General features: G+C 52.3%; 4 protein-coding genes across 4 annotated transcripts; 3 read left to right on the forward strand and 1 right to left on the reverse strand.

Annotated features, from left to right (window-relative positions):
* The first annotated feature begins 439 nt into the window (after positions 1–439).
* COCSUDRAFT_66177 (hypothetical protein) lies at positions 440–3630 on the forward strand. The gene is made up of 10 exons (XM_005647623.1): positions 440–595; positions 778–985; positions 1108–1249; positions 1384–1487; positions 1606–1846; positions 2013–2174; positions 2346–2469; positions 2622–2789; positions 2925–3138; positions 3289–3630. Exons 1-10 carry the CDS (start codon positions 508–510, stop codon positions 3392–3394), a joined length of 1557 nt encoding a protein of 518 aa, XP_005647680.1. The 5' UTR covers positions 440–507; the 3' UTR covers positions 3395–3630.
* A 134-nt stretch (positions 3631–3764) lies between these two features.
* COCSUDRAFT_53518 (hypothetical protein) lies at positions 3765–4650 on the reverse strand. Its single transcript, XM_005647624.1, has 3 exons — positions 4419–4650; positions 4227–4297; positions 3765–4138 (listed from the first exon to the last, which is right to left on the reverse strand). Exons 1-3 carry the CDS (start codon positions 4516–4518, stop codon positions 4052–4054), a joined length of 258 nt encoding a protein of 85 aa, XP_005647681.1. The 5' UTR covers positions 4519–4650; the 3' UTR covers positions 3765–4051.
* Positions 4651–4799: 149 nt separating this feature from the next.
* On the forward strand, positions 4800–6307 carry COCSUDRAFT_53519 (ribosomal protein L5). Its single transcript, XM_005647625.1, has 5 exons — positions 4800–4843; positions 5003–5107; positions 5435–5569; positions 5742–5871; positions 5988–6307. Exons 1-5 carry the CDS (start codon positions 4838–4840, stop codon positions 6152–6154), a joined length of 543 nt encoding a protein of 180 aa, XP_005647682.1. The 5' UTR covers positions 4800–4837; the 3' UTR covers positions 6155–6307.
* A 1899-nt stretch (positions 6308–8206) lies between these two features.
* Positions 8207–18141, forward strand: COCSUDRAFT_47507 (P-loop containing nucleoside triphosphate hydrolase protein; the record flags this gene model as incomplete). Its single annotated transcript, XM_005647626.1, has 25 exons — positions 8207–8353; positions 9055–9225; positions 9323–9375; positions 9640–9733; positions 10104–10232; positions 10325–10528; positions 10637–10743; positions 11487–11624; positions 11775–11904; positions 12296–12478; positions 12588–12697; positions 12796–12965; positions 13076–13173; positions 13278–13484; positions 13795–13865; positions 13972–14093; positions 14423–14565; positions 14676–14852; positions 14952–15116; positions 15362–15543; positions 15692–15789; positions 15911–16062; positions 16163–16278; positions 16442–16676; positions 17552–18141. 25 exons carry the CDS (start codon positions 8207–8209, stop codon positions 17594–17596), a joined length of 3447 nt encoding a protein of 1148 aa, XP_005647683.1. The 3' UTR covers positions 17597–18141.
* Between the last annotated feature and the right edge of the window lie 18 nt (positions 18142–18159).

Here is an 18159-nt window from a genome sequence, read left to right on the forward strand (position 1 = left end):
GGATGAAACCCGTCATGCTAGGGATGTTATCATGCACATGGGTATGTTGATGGTGTGTTGTCGCATGAAGGAAATTTTCAGATCTTATATGGCACTGGTGAACAGCTCAGCAACTGGATATCGTGCTTTTGATCGTGATTGTAAGCAGCGCATCGTATCTGAGATAGCGAATGCAATGTAGGAGGGTCATTTTGTGCTGGCTGTGCAGGTCCAGCTGGCAGACAAGGCCGTCCAGTTGGGTTACTCTCACATGGGGCGCGCAACACTCACAGAAGCCTGTTAAGCCGATTACCCTGCAAGGCCGGCTCGGCTGCGACCCTGCCACGGTCTGGCAGCAGCAGCAAAAACGCATCGGCTTCTCTCCCAAATTTTCCAGCCTTCAACGATGCACAGCGGTTGGCAGCCAACTTCGGTGGGAGCTGGGGAGCAAATCTGTCGAGCAGCTCACTTTCGGCCCAGCAGGAGGGCAGACGTCGTGTAGACAGTAGCAGCAGCCCGGCAGCAGTGATGCCAAAGGCGCCCCCAGAATGGCAGCCTCCTACAGACCCCTCAGGGCCGTCCGCTCCTCCAGAATTCACACCTCCGCGTGATCCAGGTACCGTATCTATCCTTATTTGCATGCAATTGCAACCACTCAGCATCAATTGTATCCGGGCATGGAGTGCTTAATCTGTGTTCAGTACTGCAGAGCGTCGTTGAGTACCTTTGTACACTGTAGATTTTGATTGTAGCATTTTTTGTTCTGGTACTGATCTTATCGTTTTCATTTGCCTCTAGGCACGGCCCCAAGGACAGTGCCCGAGTTTGAGCCACCGGAGCAGGTGCCACCTGGAAAGGGCGCCCCCACTCCTGGGCGGCCAGCGCGCCCAGAGGAGATTCCTGACCCTGAGCGCGATCCGCTGCGCACGCCCGAGCGGCGCAGGGAGACCAGGGAGCCAGACGAAGAGCCTGCAGAGGAGCCGGAACCAGAAGAGCAGGATGCCATGTACGCATATCAGCAGCCAGTCTATCATGCGCGGGCTGCAGTTGCACTCCAATGGGAGCCAGTGCGTATTAGCATGTCCCTGGCCATGCAACCAGTTCTAAGGGGTTCTGGCTATGCTGCAGGGCCGCAGTCGTAGCCTACGTAGAGCACTGCCAGGAGGTCTTAAGCATAGAGGACGAGCGTGGTGGTGGCATTGAGGTGGGCATCGGGCAGAACAGCTGCCCTGCTGCCCTGCTCTACCATCCCATGGGGTACAGCGCTGTGGTGAGGTCATCTGTACTCGAGAACAATGCGTTGAAGCCTACTGCAATCACAAAGGTCTCTGCCACTGATGTTGAAGTGCTCCTGGAAAATGATATTCATAACTCATTCCTCGTCCATGCCGCGTGCATATGCAGGTGAACATGCATGGTGCCAATGTGGTTTCCTGGAAGCGCCCTGACGGATCCGACATCCTCCACCTACGGCCAGACACCCCCATGGATGGCGCATCACCCATTCTGTGCGATCTCCCCTGTCCAATCAAGCTTGACTTATTCTCCCTTTGCAGTAGGCTTCTGGAATGGCCCTCGTACCAGGGAGTCAAGAGTGACATGTCTACGTGTTGTTCTGCATGGCAGGGGTGGTGTTCCTCTCATTTTCCCGCAGTATGGTCGAGCATCTGGCATTGCCGCCTATGCCGGCGTGGGCAGCAGCAGTGTTCCCACCAATGGGCTTCTTAACCGCATGCACTGGTCCCTCATTGGCACCGGCGTCACTGGCCTGGATGCCCCAGACCCAGCGCCCACTGCTGTGTTTGCTACGGAGTCGGATGAGTCTACCTACGCAATATGGCCCTTCCACTTCCAGGCCTTTTACACGGTGCTTCTCCTTCTCTTGTAAATGCTCTTGAATATCTTTGAGTTCGAGTAAGCTGGAGTCAATAGATGATATATTGATGAGCAGTCTGCACATGCTGCACAAGTTTTCAACAAGGATGTCCTGCAAGGCGGACAAACAAAGCACTCATGCTTCTGTTTCGCTGCAGGTCTCACTCATGTGCACAGATGAGATTCTGCCAGACAATCTCAATCTGAAGCCCATTACCAGAGGCAAGCGGGAGCCGACAGAGGAGGAGCTGGCAGCAGCTGCTGCTGCGCAAGCTGCAGCTGCCCCAAAGCGCGGACGTGGCCGTCCCAACAAATGGAAGGTGGGTGCTGTGATAAGTCCTGCATCGCTCAAAACTGGGGACCATGCTGTTGCAGTACTGGTTAGCTAGGTCATTGGTACAAGTTCGATCGTTTCCAGCAGGTTGTCCCTTTATCGATGCTCATATTGGGTGTCTTGCATTCTGACGGCTGGCATTGCACATCTGTCACAGGCATTGGGCGACAAGGGCAATGCTGAAGAGGAGGAAGAAGAAGAGGATGCTGATGAGGACATAGAGGAGGCAGAGGAAGCATGGCCAGTGCAACTGCGATGTGTCCTTGAGATTGTCAATACAGGCAAGGGTTGCCATCTTGAGTATCTGGTACCTGGTCCCTGGTCTACTGGGCAAAGTTTGTGGCCCTTTGAAGTGATGGCGGTTGCATCTCTGCTCCCTCACAGCTGCATTTGTAGCATAGGCACGCCAATCTAATCCATGCTCTGCATGCAGGTGACGAGCCCTTCACATTTGAAGCAGCTGTTCAAAGCCACGTAGGCATCGGCCAGATGGCATCTGCCGAAGCGCAGGGCCTAGCGGGGAAGATGGTGCTCGACTGCGACAGCAATCCTGACAAGCCCTGGCTGCACATGTCCACGGATGACAGCACAACATTTGGCGGTATGGCTCTACCCTGCTTCCCCTCCAAGCGTTCAATATTGTGCCCCAATTTGGGGTCCCCAACATGAGTTTGCGTCTGTAAGGGCATCTTGTATCTCTTTGCATGCTTGACAGAGATATGACTGGTTGCTGCAGAGAGACGCATGGATCGAGTGTACATAGACGCGGGCAACGAAAAGAGTGGGTCTGTCATGATTTACCCGGGAAACCACCGCTACCATTTAGAGCTCATCCACCGGGAGGGCTTCAGGGACTTGGGACTGTGGAACCCGCATCATGATCTGCCAGACCCATCCATGTTCAACGACTTCATCGCCTTCTCCAGCGGCGAAATTGCCCGGCCTGTGAGGTAGGTTTGTTCTTGCAGGATTGGCCAAAGCCACATGTCTGCTGTGGCGTCTGCAGTGGTGGCTGTATGCTGTTCTTCACAGGCCTTTTTCTAGATATGAGAAACATAAAAAAAAACTTCTGCTTCTGATGTTTTTGGCATTTCTTGCAGACTGGAGCCAGAGGAGTCTTGGTCCGGAGAGATGGTTCTGCGGCTGCATGAAGAGAAGCCAGACGAACATGTGCAGTGGGAGAATATGGGAGACTGGGAATCTTGAGATGCCTTAGATGATGAGCAGTCGTCTTGAAGATGATACTTGTATACTTTCATGAAGTGCTGACAATCAAACAAATTTTTCAAAGATAAGAGGGGCCAAGTAAGAGGGGCCACCATGAGGGCGCTTCAATTGCGCTCCCGAGCAGTGATTGCCAACTCCAAATGATTTGTAGCTCGAAACAGTATGTGCCAGCAAGATCTCTAGGGTGAACTTTGTATTTAATGGCACTACAAATTGGGACTCTTCCATTGCAGTTGTGCCTATTCTTGCTGCATCATGAGCATGAGGGTGCATTCTTCATCGACTTCCATGTGGGCATTCTCCCCTGGGTCACTGACATTGGCAATTCTTCACTGAACGTGGCAGGCTTGTGTGGCAAATGGCTTACAGTATGATTATTTGAAGATGCTGCTAGAGGCAATCACTGGCCTGAAGCTTTCTCTCCACAATCACGGGTGGTTTTAGGTCAGTCACCCGCATATCTTTCCCCGGAATCTCAGGACTGAACCGCATGCACCAAGGCATGAGTGGAATGCAGCCCTACATAAATTACTGATTATTGCTCAAGTGTACTGCACTGCACCCAGCGTGGTACGATCCGTTTCAGGCAGGAACAGATTTGAAGGACTGGTGCCACATAGACAACATGGCTGGGCATCACTTTGCTTCTTCTTTCTTGCCACCGAAAGCTTTCATAGCTGTTGTAATACCTAGTCCCCAAGCAGCAAGAACTACCAGAACAATCTGCAAGCACAAGAGCCAGATCAAATGCCAGTCTTTGTTAAAATGGATAGATTGCCCACTTCACAGTGCATGAAGGGGGACTGCGAACCTGCTCCTCTTTCCAGGACGCAACATTGGTAGGGGCTTGCCAAAAGTTGACCTTCTTCTCCCCATGCTCTTCTGCATGCACACGAGATACTTATCATTCCTGATGTGCACTGCATCCCACAGTTGGCCAGCTTACATCTAATGAAAGAATATAGGGCTCCCTTTGCAACCAATGGGATCCAACGTACGTCACCTGAGGCAAAACCCCGTCTCTGCTCCCTGAGTATTGTGTTCTGTGACGATGGCCTCCTTTGTAGCAAAGGCTGGCCGATGCGCCTCAGGATTGCACTCATTCTAGCTAACTTAGAGCAAGTCCTGTGTCCCTCAGAGAATGAGCACAAGCACAGTCCACGCCAAGCTCGCTCAAGCGGGTGGAACAGTGTCTCGTACAATCTTACAGGATGAATACCATATCAGGTCTGTGCGTGCTCAGGAGTGAGTGAGCTCTTCCCTTTGTCTCAATAGGGTTGCCGATATACCCCTGGATCAGCTCATGGAGAAGGGTCAAGGAGGGTTTCACACAGCGATGCTTGGCGGCTTGCATCTTCTAGTGTCCATCTGCAAACTTGTGTGAGGGAGACGGCTTCCTGGCTGCGATCCCACTTCGCAAAGATGGTGGTACGTTCTCAAAGTGCTCAACAACAGGACTTTGACAGCTATTGGTTGACGTTTTTCTAAAGTCACAATGTCACAGGTGCTCTTGTTTCCAAAGCTCCTCACGCTGCATCGCCGTGAAGATATAACTAAGAATGTGATTCATTGTTTTGGACATTGCAGAACGACAAGAAGACTACGAATCCCATGAGGGAGATCCGTGTTGCAAAGCTTGTCCTGAACATCTGTGTGGGAGAGTCTGGAGATCGCTTGCAGAAGGCAGCCAAGGTACATGGGAATTGCCAAAAAGACGCTCAATCTTTGCCTGCTTCAGCTATCCATAGTGTCCCACGATGTGGAGCAGATATGTCTTCGATTATGCACAGAATCTGTGAAGAGGACTCCTTCATTACTCGCTGTCGTTCGTAGTGGGCGACATCTGTTTACCTGAAAGCTGGCGCATGAAGCTGGCATCATCCTTTCCTCTTATCAGTGATTCCCGACCATCAAGAAGTTTGGCCAGGGGCGTGACCCTGATATATCAAGGGGTTGGGTCATGTGCTACACCAAGTCATACTAGCAGGAAATAACAGCATGTGCTGATGTGCACCGCAGGTGCTGGAGCAGCTCACTGGGCAGCAGCCAGTGTTTGGCAAGGCTCGCTACACAGTCCGCACATTTGCCATCCGGCGAAATGAGAAGATCTCCACTTCAGTGACTGTGCGCGGCGAGAAGGCACTGCAGCTCATTGTGAGTCATTATCTTATGCAGCAAGGTTTCATGCACTTTCCTGACTAAAAATGACATCCATTGTTTTAACTGGTACAGCAGATTTCAGCAAGACACATTTGCTACTCATCACCATGCACCCGTTTGGAGGGGTCATGCCAAGACTTACATCCGATTTTCCATGCTTTTGCAGGAGGCTGGCCTGAAGGTGAAGGAGTATGAGCTCCTGAGGCGCAACTTCTCAGAGACAGGCAACTTTGGATTTGGCATCAACGAGCACATTGATCTCGGTATCAAATATGATCCCTCAACAGGCATCTATGGTGAGCTATGCATGCCTCCAGAGTCGCAAAGGTTTTTTGCATTTGCATTGGTCCCTCCTGAGCCTGACACTGCATCGAGCCTTTGCAGATTGATCAGCTGTTGTGATGCATGGCAGGCATGGACTTCTACGTTGTCTTGGAACGCGCCGGCTACCGTGTGGCCAGGAGGAGGCAGAGACTGGCCAAGGTGGGCGTGCAGCACCGCGTCGGCAAGGATGATGCCATCAAGTGGTTCCAGACCAAATTCGAGGGCATTGTGCACAACAAGCAGAGCTACACCTGAGCCTGTCCTGGCATGACAGTGCCAGTCTGTAGAACACTAGACAATGTCTGTGCAATAGTTCCGCCTTTCCAGTGTGTGCTGAGCTTGGGCTGATGTTCAGACCCACTGGTGTGGGATAATGGCAGCACCTGTGTAATTGGGGTGGTCAAATATCATGTCAGCACAGCGATGCCATCATCATGATGATAATGGGCCATGTCTGGACAAGCTACTGGGCTGAGCAGCTCTAGTCCCAGTAGAAGTTGTATTCCACCATTCAGGGCCACTGCCGCAGCTGGCATATTGCGCAGCTGCCACTGTCACAGCGTTGTGCCATTGCAAGCATTCGGTGTGGGATTCTTCGTGCCGCATGCGGCATGCTCAATCAATTTGATTGGCAGTGCCAACTTGGCATTGAATGTACTGGGCATGCATGCGCTCCCCATCCGCATCTGAATTCCAGTGCATGCATGCAGCATGCTATGGATGGCATATGTTGACCCCGTAGAGATTACACAGAGGTTTCAATGAAAGCGAAATTCTGTCTCTGTCTTCACGTCCACGGGCCTTTCCAGGTGGCTTCTGAAATAGTGTGACGTGGCAAGTATGCATGCACGGTGAGGTGTGTCTTTGAGAGAAGCACTGCAGGTGCAACATAAACAGGATTTATCCATATGGGACAAAAAGTTCATTCGTTGTTACTCTCGATTACTTTCCTGTATAAATACGCCAATTAGTAGGGCTGTAGACAACCTTAAAGCCAAACAGCTAAGCGTCGATTGGACAGAACTTACAAGACTGAATAGGCAGACTCATCCTACGAAACTCATATTTATTGATCAGAAGCATCTAGACAAACGCTCTGATCTTTTTGGGCGAGATCGAAGTCCTCCAGTAGCCAGCCATCGCTGCACGCATTGGTTTCTGATGGTCAGCATTATGAATGGAGCCTTTGCTGGAGAATGGATCGAGAGTACCATATCAAGGTATCTTGAGGATCACAATTCTGGTCACTGGTGGTGCAACGAGTCACAGGCATTCTCTGAGCTCCTGGAAGCCGTCTTACCCCACCATGATACGGATACTCCAGTCCAGACGCTATGCAACATGCTGGACAAGCAGGTTGAGGGATGTTTGGAGTGTCTTGGCGCACACCATAGAGCTCAGGTGATGATCCAAGTGTCCAGCCTTGTTGCTTGTACATGTTTCTATTGTGTACAGCTTGGTGCTTGAGAGTGGTGACGACATCTCAGGATAAATGGAAGGCACAATCCAGGACAGACATCCTTTGCGTCTTGCAAAGAAGGGACGCAGCAAGACTTTCCTGGCAACTAGCAACAGCTCTCGAGATCCAAGGTACTGTGTACCTGGTGCACCAAGCAATACTTTGCGCACAATTGCACACAGCCGGTCGGAGGCATTGTTATTGATGTCCACATAAGCAGAGCATCGCCTTTCCCATGCACAGGCCCTGATGATGATCTGCCCCCCATGCTGATGCATGCGCTATATGAGGCACTGCACTTGGACAGTCTCGAGGATGCAGATGTCATGGAAGCAGCCAGAAAAGCGCTGCTGCACCTCATGTCATCACATGAGTTGCGACTGACGGACACTGGCACACCTCTGGGAGTCTACAGGCTGCTTTCGCACCACGACGCAAACTTGCGTTCATTGGTGTGTTCATCAATGTGTTGCTTGCTTGTGCATGTCCAGGAGTAGTCAATGTCAAGACCACACTAATGGATACATTCGGCAACAAGTCTGATGGGCAATGCACACCTTGCAGATGCTGGACTTCCTGCCAAGACAGATTGACACAGCGGAGGATGTCGAGCCCCTCCTGCCAATCCTCAGGACTTGGGCAGTGATCTTTGGAAATGACATGCAGCAGGTGGGATTGCTGGCAACGGCGTATGGCTTTGACTAGTGTCTTTATGCAAACTTTCCATTGCCAGCCCCAGATACTCACACCTGTGTGCTGCATTGACTCAGGCTCACAGAGCAGGGCGGCTGCGCTACCAGCAGCAGAAGGGCCCTGCATGGCTGGCTTTGAACCATGTACTGAAGCGGATGAGAGCTGGTGCGATGGCTTGCCTGCTTGAACATCTGCCCCAGCTCATTTGGCTGGCTCTTGAGCACTCCTGCTCCCTCGACCAGCAAACAAATTGGGCTGCGGTGGAGTGCTTGCACAGCGTGTTTGAGGGTCTGCATGGAATGGTAATCATCCACACTTTATTTTCAAGAACCCGCTTTTCTCTTGTTCTGCAGCTTCTTGAGATTGTGCCCTGATGCCTCCCAGTATCAGCTTTAACTTAATGCAAAGATGATATTGTGCTCAATAAGACTTTGCGATTTCTTATACCAGGCGTGGCAATATAGCGGCTGCTCTCCAGATGTTGCTCTGGATCGCCTCAGAAACGCAGCGGTGCCATTGCGCAGCTTGAAGCTGCTGACAGCTCTTGTGAAGGTCATGAAGCCGCTTGCTGCATCAGTTGCAGGAACGCAAGGTAAGTGCCTGCTAGTCGAAACTCGGCCTATCCGCAGATTCATAGTATCATATTACTCTATCGTGAGGGTGTTAAAAGCCTTTGATGTGCAGATGAGAGGCAGTCAATATCACGGATCTTGTGCTTCCTGCTGCATGATACACAGAATTTGGCAAAGCCAGCTGGCCAGGTTTCTTTGACTTTCATCTCTGAGCAAACAGCCATTGGGATTTTGAACACATGCCATGATGCTGGCTACCCGACAACCCTTCACATGCACATCTATGGTCCTGCACTGATCAGGTATGTGCTCCTTACCCACTTGAAATTCTCATGAATTATGTGGTTGTAGCCAACCTGTTCCCCCTCGTGAGATTTACCAGCCTCATTTCTCCTCTGTACAAATCTCTATGCTGATGTAGGCTGGCAAAGGTGCACTGTTCATCTACCAACCACAACCCAGCAGTGCAATTCTTGTGCAAGCTCCTCACAGACGACGCATCTGTGATTCGGGACATCAACATTTCATCTGGTCACGGGGACCCAGCGCAGCCCAGTCATTATGCAAATATGAGCTGGTTCTCTTCGCCAACCCTGTGGAAGGTACTCGTCACCCTGGGTAAAAAATTTTGGCAGCCATTGATTTTGGCACCAGGTACTTGCAGGACATCCTTGATTCACAATTGAGCTCGGTGCGCAGGATTGCGGAGAGATGTTGGACATGGACCCTCATGTGTACACAGCTATCATTCGGTCAGCTGCCTTGCTGTGCCGCACCAGAGGATCGCAGGCAGCCAGTACCGGGCCAGCAGGTGGAGGCGCTGGCTTTCACAGTGTCTCAGGCCTCCAGTCCTCGCCCTTCTACTCTGCCATGCAGTGGCCTCAATCTTGGGACCCGCACAGCCAAGAGAGCTACAGTGCTGTCAGGTTCGTCACTCATCTGACGCTCAGCTTCAACCTGCAGCTGCTGAGAGGGTGGCAGTACTCTGTGCTTTGACTGGGTCTTGCTGGCAGCAGGGCTTTGGACTACCCAGCTCTGCTGCTTGAGCATGTGCGGAGGAGTGCAGGCATGGTGCTTTTGCATTCTTATTGCGAGGTGCCAGAGAACGAGGTCAGTGAGACAGCATCAGCATTAGCGCACCTGATGGTGGGGGTTGATGCCTTGCTACATCAACCAGCACAGCAGACACTGCTGCGGTGGGCGAAGCTGCCAAATTTGGAGGCCTTTATCTCTGGCGAAGCCACGGATGCCCTTTTTGGATGTGTGGCGGCGTTGGAAGACGAGATCTCATTTGTGCAGACCCTCTCTATGCCACAGGTAGGATCACTTGTTGTTTTTTGGAAACATTCTGTCTCTGCACCTGGGCTGATTCAACATGTCCTGTGGGTCCTCATCTTTATTGTACCAATCGTCTGACACGACGGCAATGTTGAAGGCCCTGGTCCACCAAGAGATGACTGCTCTACTGGTGCTTCTGGAGAGGCTCACCAAAGCAATGGCAGCAACTTCGCAGCAGATCCCTCCCAATCTCCAGACACTGGCAGAGGGGTCCTGGTGCCTCGTGCTGAATTTGTTGCAAGAGGGGCTCTCCAAGGTGTCTGTGCATGCGGTAAGTCCTGAGATGCAGCAAGATAATTGGCAGATGTCCAGCAGTTGGTGTTATGTTCGGTCATCAGCCTGATGACGTCTCTTGAATTGCAGGCTCAGTCTGCTCTTGAAGCCATGTTCCGGCTGCTGCCGCATGCCTGGGCCCTGATGTCAGGCTGTCGGTCATCTAGTAGCCAAACAGTCTCTGAGGATGTCCTGTTGGCCCTGGGTGACATGTCCTGGCTTGTCAACGCTCTGCTGTGGGGGCTGCAGTGCCCAGACGCACTTTCAAAAGTGTGGGTCAGCAGCCTCTGCCAGGTGCGGTGCCTTACATTCTTTTTCAAGTGAGTGACACTGGTGCCTATCGAGATTCGCGTGCTTGAGCCTGCCACCATCTCATTCCTTCTAACGCCATTGTTGTCCCAGGTGTTGGACATGCTGCCCAAGCCCATCACTGCAGTGTTGCCAGAGGAGTGCCTTGATGTTGCGCAGAGAGTCCTAGCTCCCAGCAGCTGCCTTTCCGATGACGCAAAGTGCGCATGAGAATCATCCTAATTAATTCATGCATTATTTGAAGAAGTAGATTATATCCTTTTATATACCCTTGATGATATCTAGGTTGAATCAGTGTATGTAGGATTCTGCTCCTGAGTATGCCTGAACAACACTTTTGTTCTAATAAGATGCCCGTCTCTAATTTAGGGTGCGGCTTGGGTCATACTTCTCATCAGTAGCACCAGGAAACATGGGACAGAAGCCTCTGCAGGACTGGCCTAGTCGACTTGCTGGAGCCACAAAAGTCCCGCAGGTAAAAAAAAAGGACTTTCTTGGCTTGTGTTCACGTCCATGAGCCTCCATATTCTTCTCGTTATCAAGAATGTGGTCCTGTGCAGGCTGCCCATGGGAGACCTCTGACGTCCCCACAGAAGCAGAAGTCCATCTCAGCCTTTATGAAGCAAAACAATGGTGGGGTTGAGCAGCCGGGGAGCAGACTGTCAGCCCATCCTGCTGCTGCACAAGCGCCAGTGGTACAGCAGGGCCGCAAGGAGAGATCACGGCACGCTATCACGGACGCTGATGTGAACACTCTGTGGCCTGCAGACTGGCCAATGTCTGGGCGTAAGGAGGCTTCCACCAGCAATGACAGGTATGTAGCCTAAAATGCATCTCGTTTGCTTGAGCCATGCATGCATGCATGTGGTACGGAACTTTGTATGGTGCATCCCAGCACTCTATATCCGCAAGTATGAGCCGCTGCTCATCCTTTTTTTTGCAGGGGCAATGCTGACAGCAAGGCTAAGGCTGCGCCAGTGAGCAAGCTGAAGGCTGAAATCAGCAAGATGAAAGGAGCTGCCACACAGCAACCAAAGTTCAAGCGCCCATCTCTGCGACAGCCTGGTCCACAAAGTGTGAGGTATGCGCCTACTCCATGCAGGTACACGCCTGCTCTCTCAACGATGACGCCGACACATGCACACAAAGCAACCTGCCATATAATTTCAAGCCGGTTTGTTCTGCGCAACACTGGGTTTGGTTTGACCTGCTCATGCTCGTGTTGCCACAGCAGCAACTACGGAGCAAAGCAGAGCGCTGAAAGTTCTGGTGAGCCTGGAAGGTCAAATAGACCGCTCTCCATCACTCCTGATCGGCAGCTGGATGCGGAACGGGACAGGAGGAAGTCCTCTGAGCAGCAGGTAACAGCCCAGCATCGTATTGCTGGACTACATATAGTCTGATTCTCACCAGGCAAATAGTGAACCAAAAAAGATTATGCTGCTGCTGAGCTTTGGCACAATTTTTAGGAGGAAAGGTCAAAGCTGGGGCTGCCATTGGCTTCCAAGCCACAGCGGAAGATGATCCAGCTTGCTGCACCCCCGGACAATAACAAATGGGCCAAGAGGCGAACTGGCACAGTCCAGAGCACTACCTCCAATCAGGTAGAATGGAGACTGCTAAAAAGTAGCGTGTGAAAATGTTCGCCTGAATACCGTATTTGCCTTCTCAAGAAGGCTAATTTGGCAATTAAAGCATATGCATGCATGCCTTCAAGCTGTCTGACTGCTGTTCTTTGATGGCTGTCAGCAGGCTACACTCACCATGGACATTGTGAAGCGCGACATGCTGGGCCACAGCATCTCTGATATCATGAAGGAGAGATCAGGGCTGAGGGTGGGCACAGTTGAAAGGACCACCTGGGATGATGTCAACCTGTACAGCAACACATTCCACGACCTCCTGCTGGAGGAGCTGCGCTCAAACCTCAAACAGGTATTTGGAGCGCCTGTATTGCAGAAAAACAGATTGCTGATCAAGCCTGTCATATCATTGAGAAAATGGCATAATACTTCACACAGTGATCAGAAAATGTTTTCTGCAGGCCCTGGAGACATCTGGACGGAGGGGTTGTGATCACGTCCTGCAGCTCCGCAGCATTCAGCGCCAGAGCGAGATGCATGTCGTCGAGCTCCTCATGGACGCTTCAGATGGGTGCGTTCCCTGCTAGCTTTCTTTCGACGTCTTTTTTTGCACTACGCAAAATATTGGCATGCACATGCAATGAATCTCGTGCACGTGATGTTGTACAGGCAGCCTTTCAGGAGCAGCGATGTGCTCTTGCTGACCAGCACGTCCAAGGGCACCAGCAGGAACGAGGCAGTGCAGCTTCTCATTCTGGTCGAGAGCGTTGAAAGGGATCCAGCCAGCCGAGATCAGAAAGTTGTCCAGGCACTCGTGAATATGACTCCCAAGCAGAGCGGTAAACCTAGGCATCGTGCTTCAGATGTATTTGTAAACATATACTGATGCTGAGACTTTTCTCAAGGCAACATGGATTTGCTGCCATAATGGTGTTGTGATTGATGACAGGTGACACACCCCAGGATCTCCAAGCAACCTTCCTGCCCCGCACAAAGTGGCAGGCCAAGCACCTGCTGTCATGTGTGCCTCACTTACGCCAGTTCCAGGTGAATCTAAGGACAAGGAATGTGCACCCCTGTCATGTCAAGTCAAGTCAAGCAGACACATCGCTCTCCAAATGCGTTGTCGATCGATGCTGTATCCTTTGCAGGCGCTGTGCAAGGTTGCCCAGTTCCCGCCTGCTCTGCTGGACCTTCTGCTGCAGCCCAAGCGCTACACGGGTCATATGAGCCCAGCTCTGGGAAGGGCAGGGCTGCCAGCCAGCTTCTCCGCTTTCCAGCGCCAGCACAATCCCTCGCAGCAGGCCGCCATTGCTGCCGCGCTGGACACGCGACAAAGCCTTGCCAGTCTGATCCAGGTCCAGCTTCATCCCAGCTTGTTTCCCAAGAATAATTCTGATTGTTTTCCTATCCCTGTGTGCCAACCTTACTGAATCTTGAAGGCATACAATCCAGAGCGTAATACTCCCATGTGGCCACAATCAGCATTGGAGGCTCACATGGCTGATGGGAGAATTCTGTGATGCTTAGGGTCCCCCCGGCTCAGGAAAGACATCCACAATTGTGTCGGTGGTGTCTGCATTCCTGGGCAGCGCTGGCGGTGCTTCAGCTGATCAGCCCAGCGCGCAGGCATCTTCCTGTGCTCGCCGGGTGCTGGTTTGCGCGCAGTCCAATGCGGCTGTTGATGAGCTGGCGCTGCGCCTCTCCAGGAACATTCTCAATGCCGCCGGCAAGGCAAGGTGTGTGCAGAGCGTGCAGCCTTGAGGACGGCACCTGCCAATTTTGTCGGAATTAAATCCGTACTTGTGTGCATGCACATAGAAAGGCAGACATTGCGTGTGGCAGGTCTGCCTCTGTTGTGCGCCTGGGCGTACTGGAGGCTACAAGCGCTGATGTTCAGGCTCTGCACATCGACACCCTGTCGGGCTGCCGCGCGGACGAGGAGCAATCGGCAGTCTCAGCCTCTGGTATGCTACTGTGTAGCAGAAGTCTTGGGACATCGCTGCTATTTTGTTGCCTTAGGTTTCCTTGCAAGATAGATGATGTCCCTTTTTTGAGGAAATTGTGTGTCCTGCTGCCCCCCCTCCCCCCAGATCGCCTTGCAGCTGCCCACGAGCGCCGTGTGGCGTTGGGGAAGCAGTTGACGCAAGTGCGCACAGACATTGACAAGGAGGCCGGTGCGGGAGCAGGCAGCAAATCAGGTACGTTTTAATGGGCAAACAAGCATGCACCTGGCATGTGAGGATGCATGTTAATTGCCAAGCCAGGCATTCCAACAATGTCTGTTTTTTGACAGGTGAAGACGGCAGCGAGCAAGGAGGCAAGCAGAGCAGCTGTGATGAGCAAGCAGCTGACCGTGGCAAAGCGAAGGCAAAGCTGGATGCCTTGCACAGCCGGCGCAGGCAACTGACAGCCGAGCTGCGTGCTGCCACAGAAGAGGTTTGACCTGTCTTATTGCCTTACCAGGTCCTTGCTGACACACTGTGTGTATTGCTCAGCTCATCATGGGATCAAATCTTTTAGGAAATGAGCATGGTTATGGGTTGCAGGTGCAAGTTGGCGGGCAGCAGGTACAGCAGGCCAGCCGCGCGGTGCGTGCAGCTGTGATCAGGGAGGCTGAAGCCGTTGTGTGCACCCTGTCGTCTGCCGGCGGAGAGCTGCTGGCAATACAGGCTGGCGGCTTGGAAGCCTTTGACGCTGTCATCATCGACGAGGCAAGCACACTTGTCCGACCAATCCTACTGTATCTTCTCAGTTTACAATTGTGTCTTGATCAGAAGGCATTGCCACAAATGCTTGTATTAAGGGTATGGGCGTCGCTGCAGGCAGCACAGGCGGTGGAGCCGGCAGCGCTGATCCCGCTGCAGATGCTCAAGCCTGACGGCAAGGTGGTACTTGTGGGAGACCCCAAGCAGCTGCCGGCCACAGTTGTGTCCAGAGAAGCCGAGGCGGCTGGGCTGTCGCGCAGCCTCTTCGAGCGATTGCAGCAGGTGGTCCCTCTCCATCTATATTTTTGGCCTGCTGCCACCGCCAAAACATTCGGATATAAGGAAAAGCATTATGGTGCTGCAGAAGAGTCACGCAATCCGTTAGTCATCCCTTTACAGACGAGGCGAGGCAGTCGAGGCAAGACGAGCCGTCACAAGCATGCAAGCAGCTGCCCAGGGACAGTGTGCAGAGTGTGAGAAGCATTGCCATCCCATGTCCAAGGAGCTGAAGGCCTGCGCATGGCCAGGGTGGTGTGGCGGTGTCCCTGCTGGCTGAGCAATACCGCATGCATCCAGCCATCAGCGCCTGGCCCTCCTCCTTCTTCTACAGCGGCCACTTGAAGGATGCCCCTGCGGTGCTGGGAAATGCACGCACTGCGCCCTTCCATCGGACTCCCTGCTTCCCTCCATTTGCGTTCTTCGATTGCAGGTACTGCTGCAGCTTGGAGTCGTATCAGAGCATCACTGGATAAATTATCTCATTTCTGATGCCCTTTGTTGGAGAACAGACATCTGCACGCTCCAACGCTGTAATTGCCGGTGAGCGACGCCTGAACAAAAACAATCTTTAAATGTAGGGAAGGCGAGGAGAGCAGAGGCAGCGGCTCAGGGTCTGGGGCAGCAGCATCTCTGTACAACTCCACTGAGGTTGATCTGGCATCCTCCCTCTTCACAGGTACTGCATCCTCCAGTTGCCTGATATCTCACAGCATTTTATGTCTATAAAACAAAGCAGATGTATCTGAACAGCTGCATGGGACGGCAAGAATCTTGGATGAGAATGGGCTGCTATGCAGGCCTGATGAAGGAGCACGGGAAGGCTCTGGGCTCAGTGGCAGTGCTGTCTTCCTACAAAGCCCAGGTCACAGCACTGTGCTCACACTTTCAGCGGGTGCACGGCGCCGCAAAGATGGCATCTGTGGAGTTTGCAACAATAGATGGCTTTCAGGTATTTACCGCCCAAATTTCCCAAATGTTTTTTCTCACCTTCTCAGTTCTTAAACGCTGCTCTGCCCACAATCTTGAAAATATGTGCTTGCGTGTTGAAGGGACGAGAGGCGGACGTGGTCATCTTCTCATGCGTGAGGGCACGCGCGAGTGACAGCGGCGGATTGGGGTTCCTGGCCGATGTCAGGCGCATGAATGTGGCGCTCACGCGGGCCAGGTACTTCCAAGCCAACTTCTTTGACACCTCTTAGATCCAGATGCAAACCAGGCAATTCCGCAGAAGTCTAATTGGCGGTGTCGCAATGGGGGCACATTTGAATGTCAATTCTGAGTCTAGCCAGAATTGTAGAGAGACAAGGAGTTGCTGGTGGGGAATGCAGGCAGTCGCTGTGGGTCATTGGCCGCGTCAGCACGCTCCAGGGCTGTGCTCCCTGGGCGGCGCTCATCAAGCACGCAGCAGCCAAGGGCTGCCTCTTTGCAGCACTCCGCCCGTTCGAGCAGCTGCTCCGCGCCAGCCATGATGAGCTCACAGCTGACGCAGCTCGTGCCATGACAGCGCGCTCCAGCAGGCAGACCAAAGAGAGGAGGCGAGGCAGAAGCTCTGGGGAAGAGCTAGTGGGTCAGAAACAGCCACGTCAGAAACGGCCGCGTCTTGAGCCGCGCAACGGCAGCTCAGCACCTGCGCCACCTGACACAGCGAGCGAGCCGCGACGCAAATCGCAAACACCCCCAAATACAGCGAACAGGAAGCAGGAACATGTGAACAGCAGGGCGAGCAATGAGGAGGCAGCAGCAGAAGCTTCAGGATGCAGGCAGGCTGGAACCACAGCCGGGAATCTCAGGGAAGGCACACCATCAGCGCGACAGGTGCATGCCGGACTGCAGTCGGCATCATCCATTGGTGTCTGGAATCAAGACCAGGAAAGGCCAGCAGAACAGCATGAATCGGCAAGCTCCTCAGAAATGCAGCAGGCATCACGAAGCGGACCATCTGCAGCTGACAGGGACCCGCGTGACCTGCCAGCAGGGCATGCTAGCAGCAGTGTCGCACAAGCATCTGCTGGGAAGAAAGTAACTGCCATCTCCAATCCGCTCCTTCAAAGAATGAGCCTGCTCGGAAGTAGTGCCAGGCAGCGCAGCAAGCCAGTAGAGCCGCCTGACTGAAGTAATGGTGCACATGACATGACATCGGTTATCAATAGGTCTAGCCGCACATGATTGAGGTTTTGGTGGTCTTGATTCAGCTTCTTTCGGGAGAATAGCGGTGCCTTGCAGTACAACAAAATGGTTCTGAGTTTGCAAGTCACATGCATGTTCCTTTGCATGACAAATGTACTGAATGCAGATTAATGGAACAGATATGTGCTACAAACCCAACAGTTTGCAGTGGAGAGTCGTGGCACTGTCGCATGATCAATGATCAAGTTACAGAGCATGCTGATGGCTATGATGCATCAACAGATGAATGACCACATGTGCACACAAGACAGACATGGATCTGCGCAGCATCCTACAAATTCTACAATGACAAATGAAAAAAATCTCATACCAGATCACCTCTGTCACCCAATTGATTCATTGCAAGCATTAACTGCTCTTGCAACTCAACACTGTGGCCACAGGCGCAATGTGCAGACAGCACCATGTGCTTCAAAGCTGCATTGCAAATGGTCTTGAAACTGCTTTAGCACCTACAACGATGTCTCATCTCTTCCTAATTGCTTATCGCTCCGGCAGTCTGCTTATGTTTCTACAAGGTGAGTCTATAACAGTGACGGTAAATGGCGTTCTTTGTGTTGGGTTATTTGTAGTCGTCATTATAATGATGGCCACCAAAAGTTTTGCAATGCTTTCACTCGCCCTGCAAGGCGTCCTCCTTATGGTCGAGTGTTTCAATTTGCAGCTGGTGAGTCTCAGTTCTGCAATCCTTCAACTCAGTCCCTCAGAAGGTGCCCAGGCTGCGTCCAACCTTGTGCACCTTCTTTGCAAAACTTCTCTTCTATGCTTCAAGGGCTGTTGTGCCTCTTTACTCATGCTCCTGAGGGGCACTTGCGCATGGGGAGTCACTGCGCAGAGATCCTTGATCCAGTCTGTCTAG

The sequence above is a fragment of the Coccomyxa subellipsoidea genome (genome assembly GCF_000258705.1).
Source record: "Coccomyxa subellipsoidea C-169, whole genome shotgun sequence".
Lineage (NCBI taxonomy): Eukaryota > Viridiplantae > Chlorophyta > Trebouxiophyceae > Coccomyxaceae > Coccomyxa > Coccomyxa subellipsoidea.

What these genes read in the sequence shown, in the direction of transcription:
- COCSUDRAFT_66177 (XM_005647623.1), top strand. Translation starts at nt 508, where the DNA reads ATGCCAAAGGCGCCCCCAGAATGGCAGCCTCCTACAGACCCCTCAGGG. An exon ending in CCATGGGGTACAGCGCTGTG is followed by an intron (nt 1,250 to 1,383) that starts GTGAGGTCATCT and finishes GTGCATATGCAG; the next exon opens with GTGAACATGCATGGTGCCAA. An exon ending in GCCGTCCCAACAAATGGAAG is followed by an intron (nt 2,175 to 2,345) that starts GTGGGTGCTGTG and finishes CATCTGTCACAG; the next exon opens with GCATTGGGCGACAAGGGCAA.
- COCSUDRAFT_53519 (XM_005647625.1), top strand. An exon ending in GCTTGCAGAAGGCAGCCAAG is followed by an intron (nt 5,108 to 5,434) that starts GTACATGGGAAT and finishes TGTGCACCGCAG; the next exon opens with GTGCTGGAGCAGCTCACTGG. An exon ending in AGAAGGCACTGCAGCTCATT is followed by an intron (nt 5,570 to 5,741) that starts GTGAGTCATTAT and finishes ATGCTTTTGCAG; the next exon opens with GAGGCTGGCCTGAAGGTGAA.
- COCSUDRAFT_53518 (XM_005647624.1), bottom strand. Translation starts at nt 4,518, where the DNA reads ATGAGTGCAATCCTGAGGCGCATCGGCCAGCCTTTGCTACAAAGGAGG. An exon ending in GAGACGGGGTTTTGCCTCAG is followed by an intron (nt 4,298 to 4,418) that starts GTGACGTACGTT and finishes GTGTGCATGCAG; the next exon opens with AAGAGCATGGGGAGAAGAAG. An exon ending in CGTCCTGGAAAGAGGAGCAG is followed by an intron (nt 4,139 to 4,226) that starts GTTCGCAGTCCC and finishes TTGTGCTTGCAG; the next exon opens with ATTGTTCTGGTAGTTCTTGC.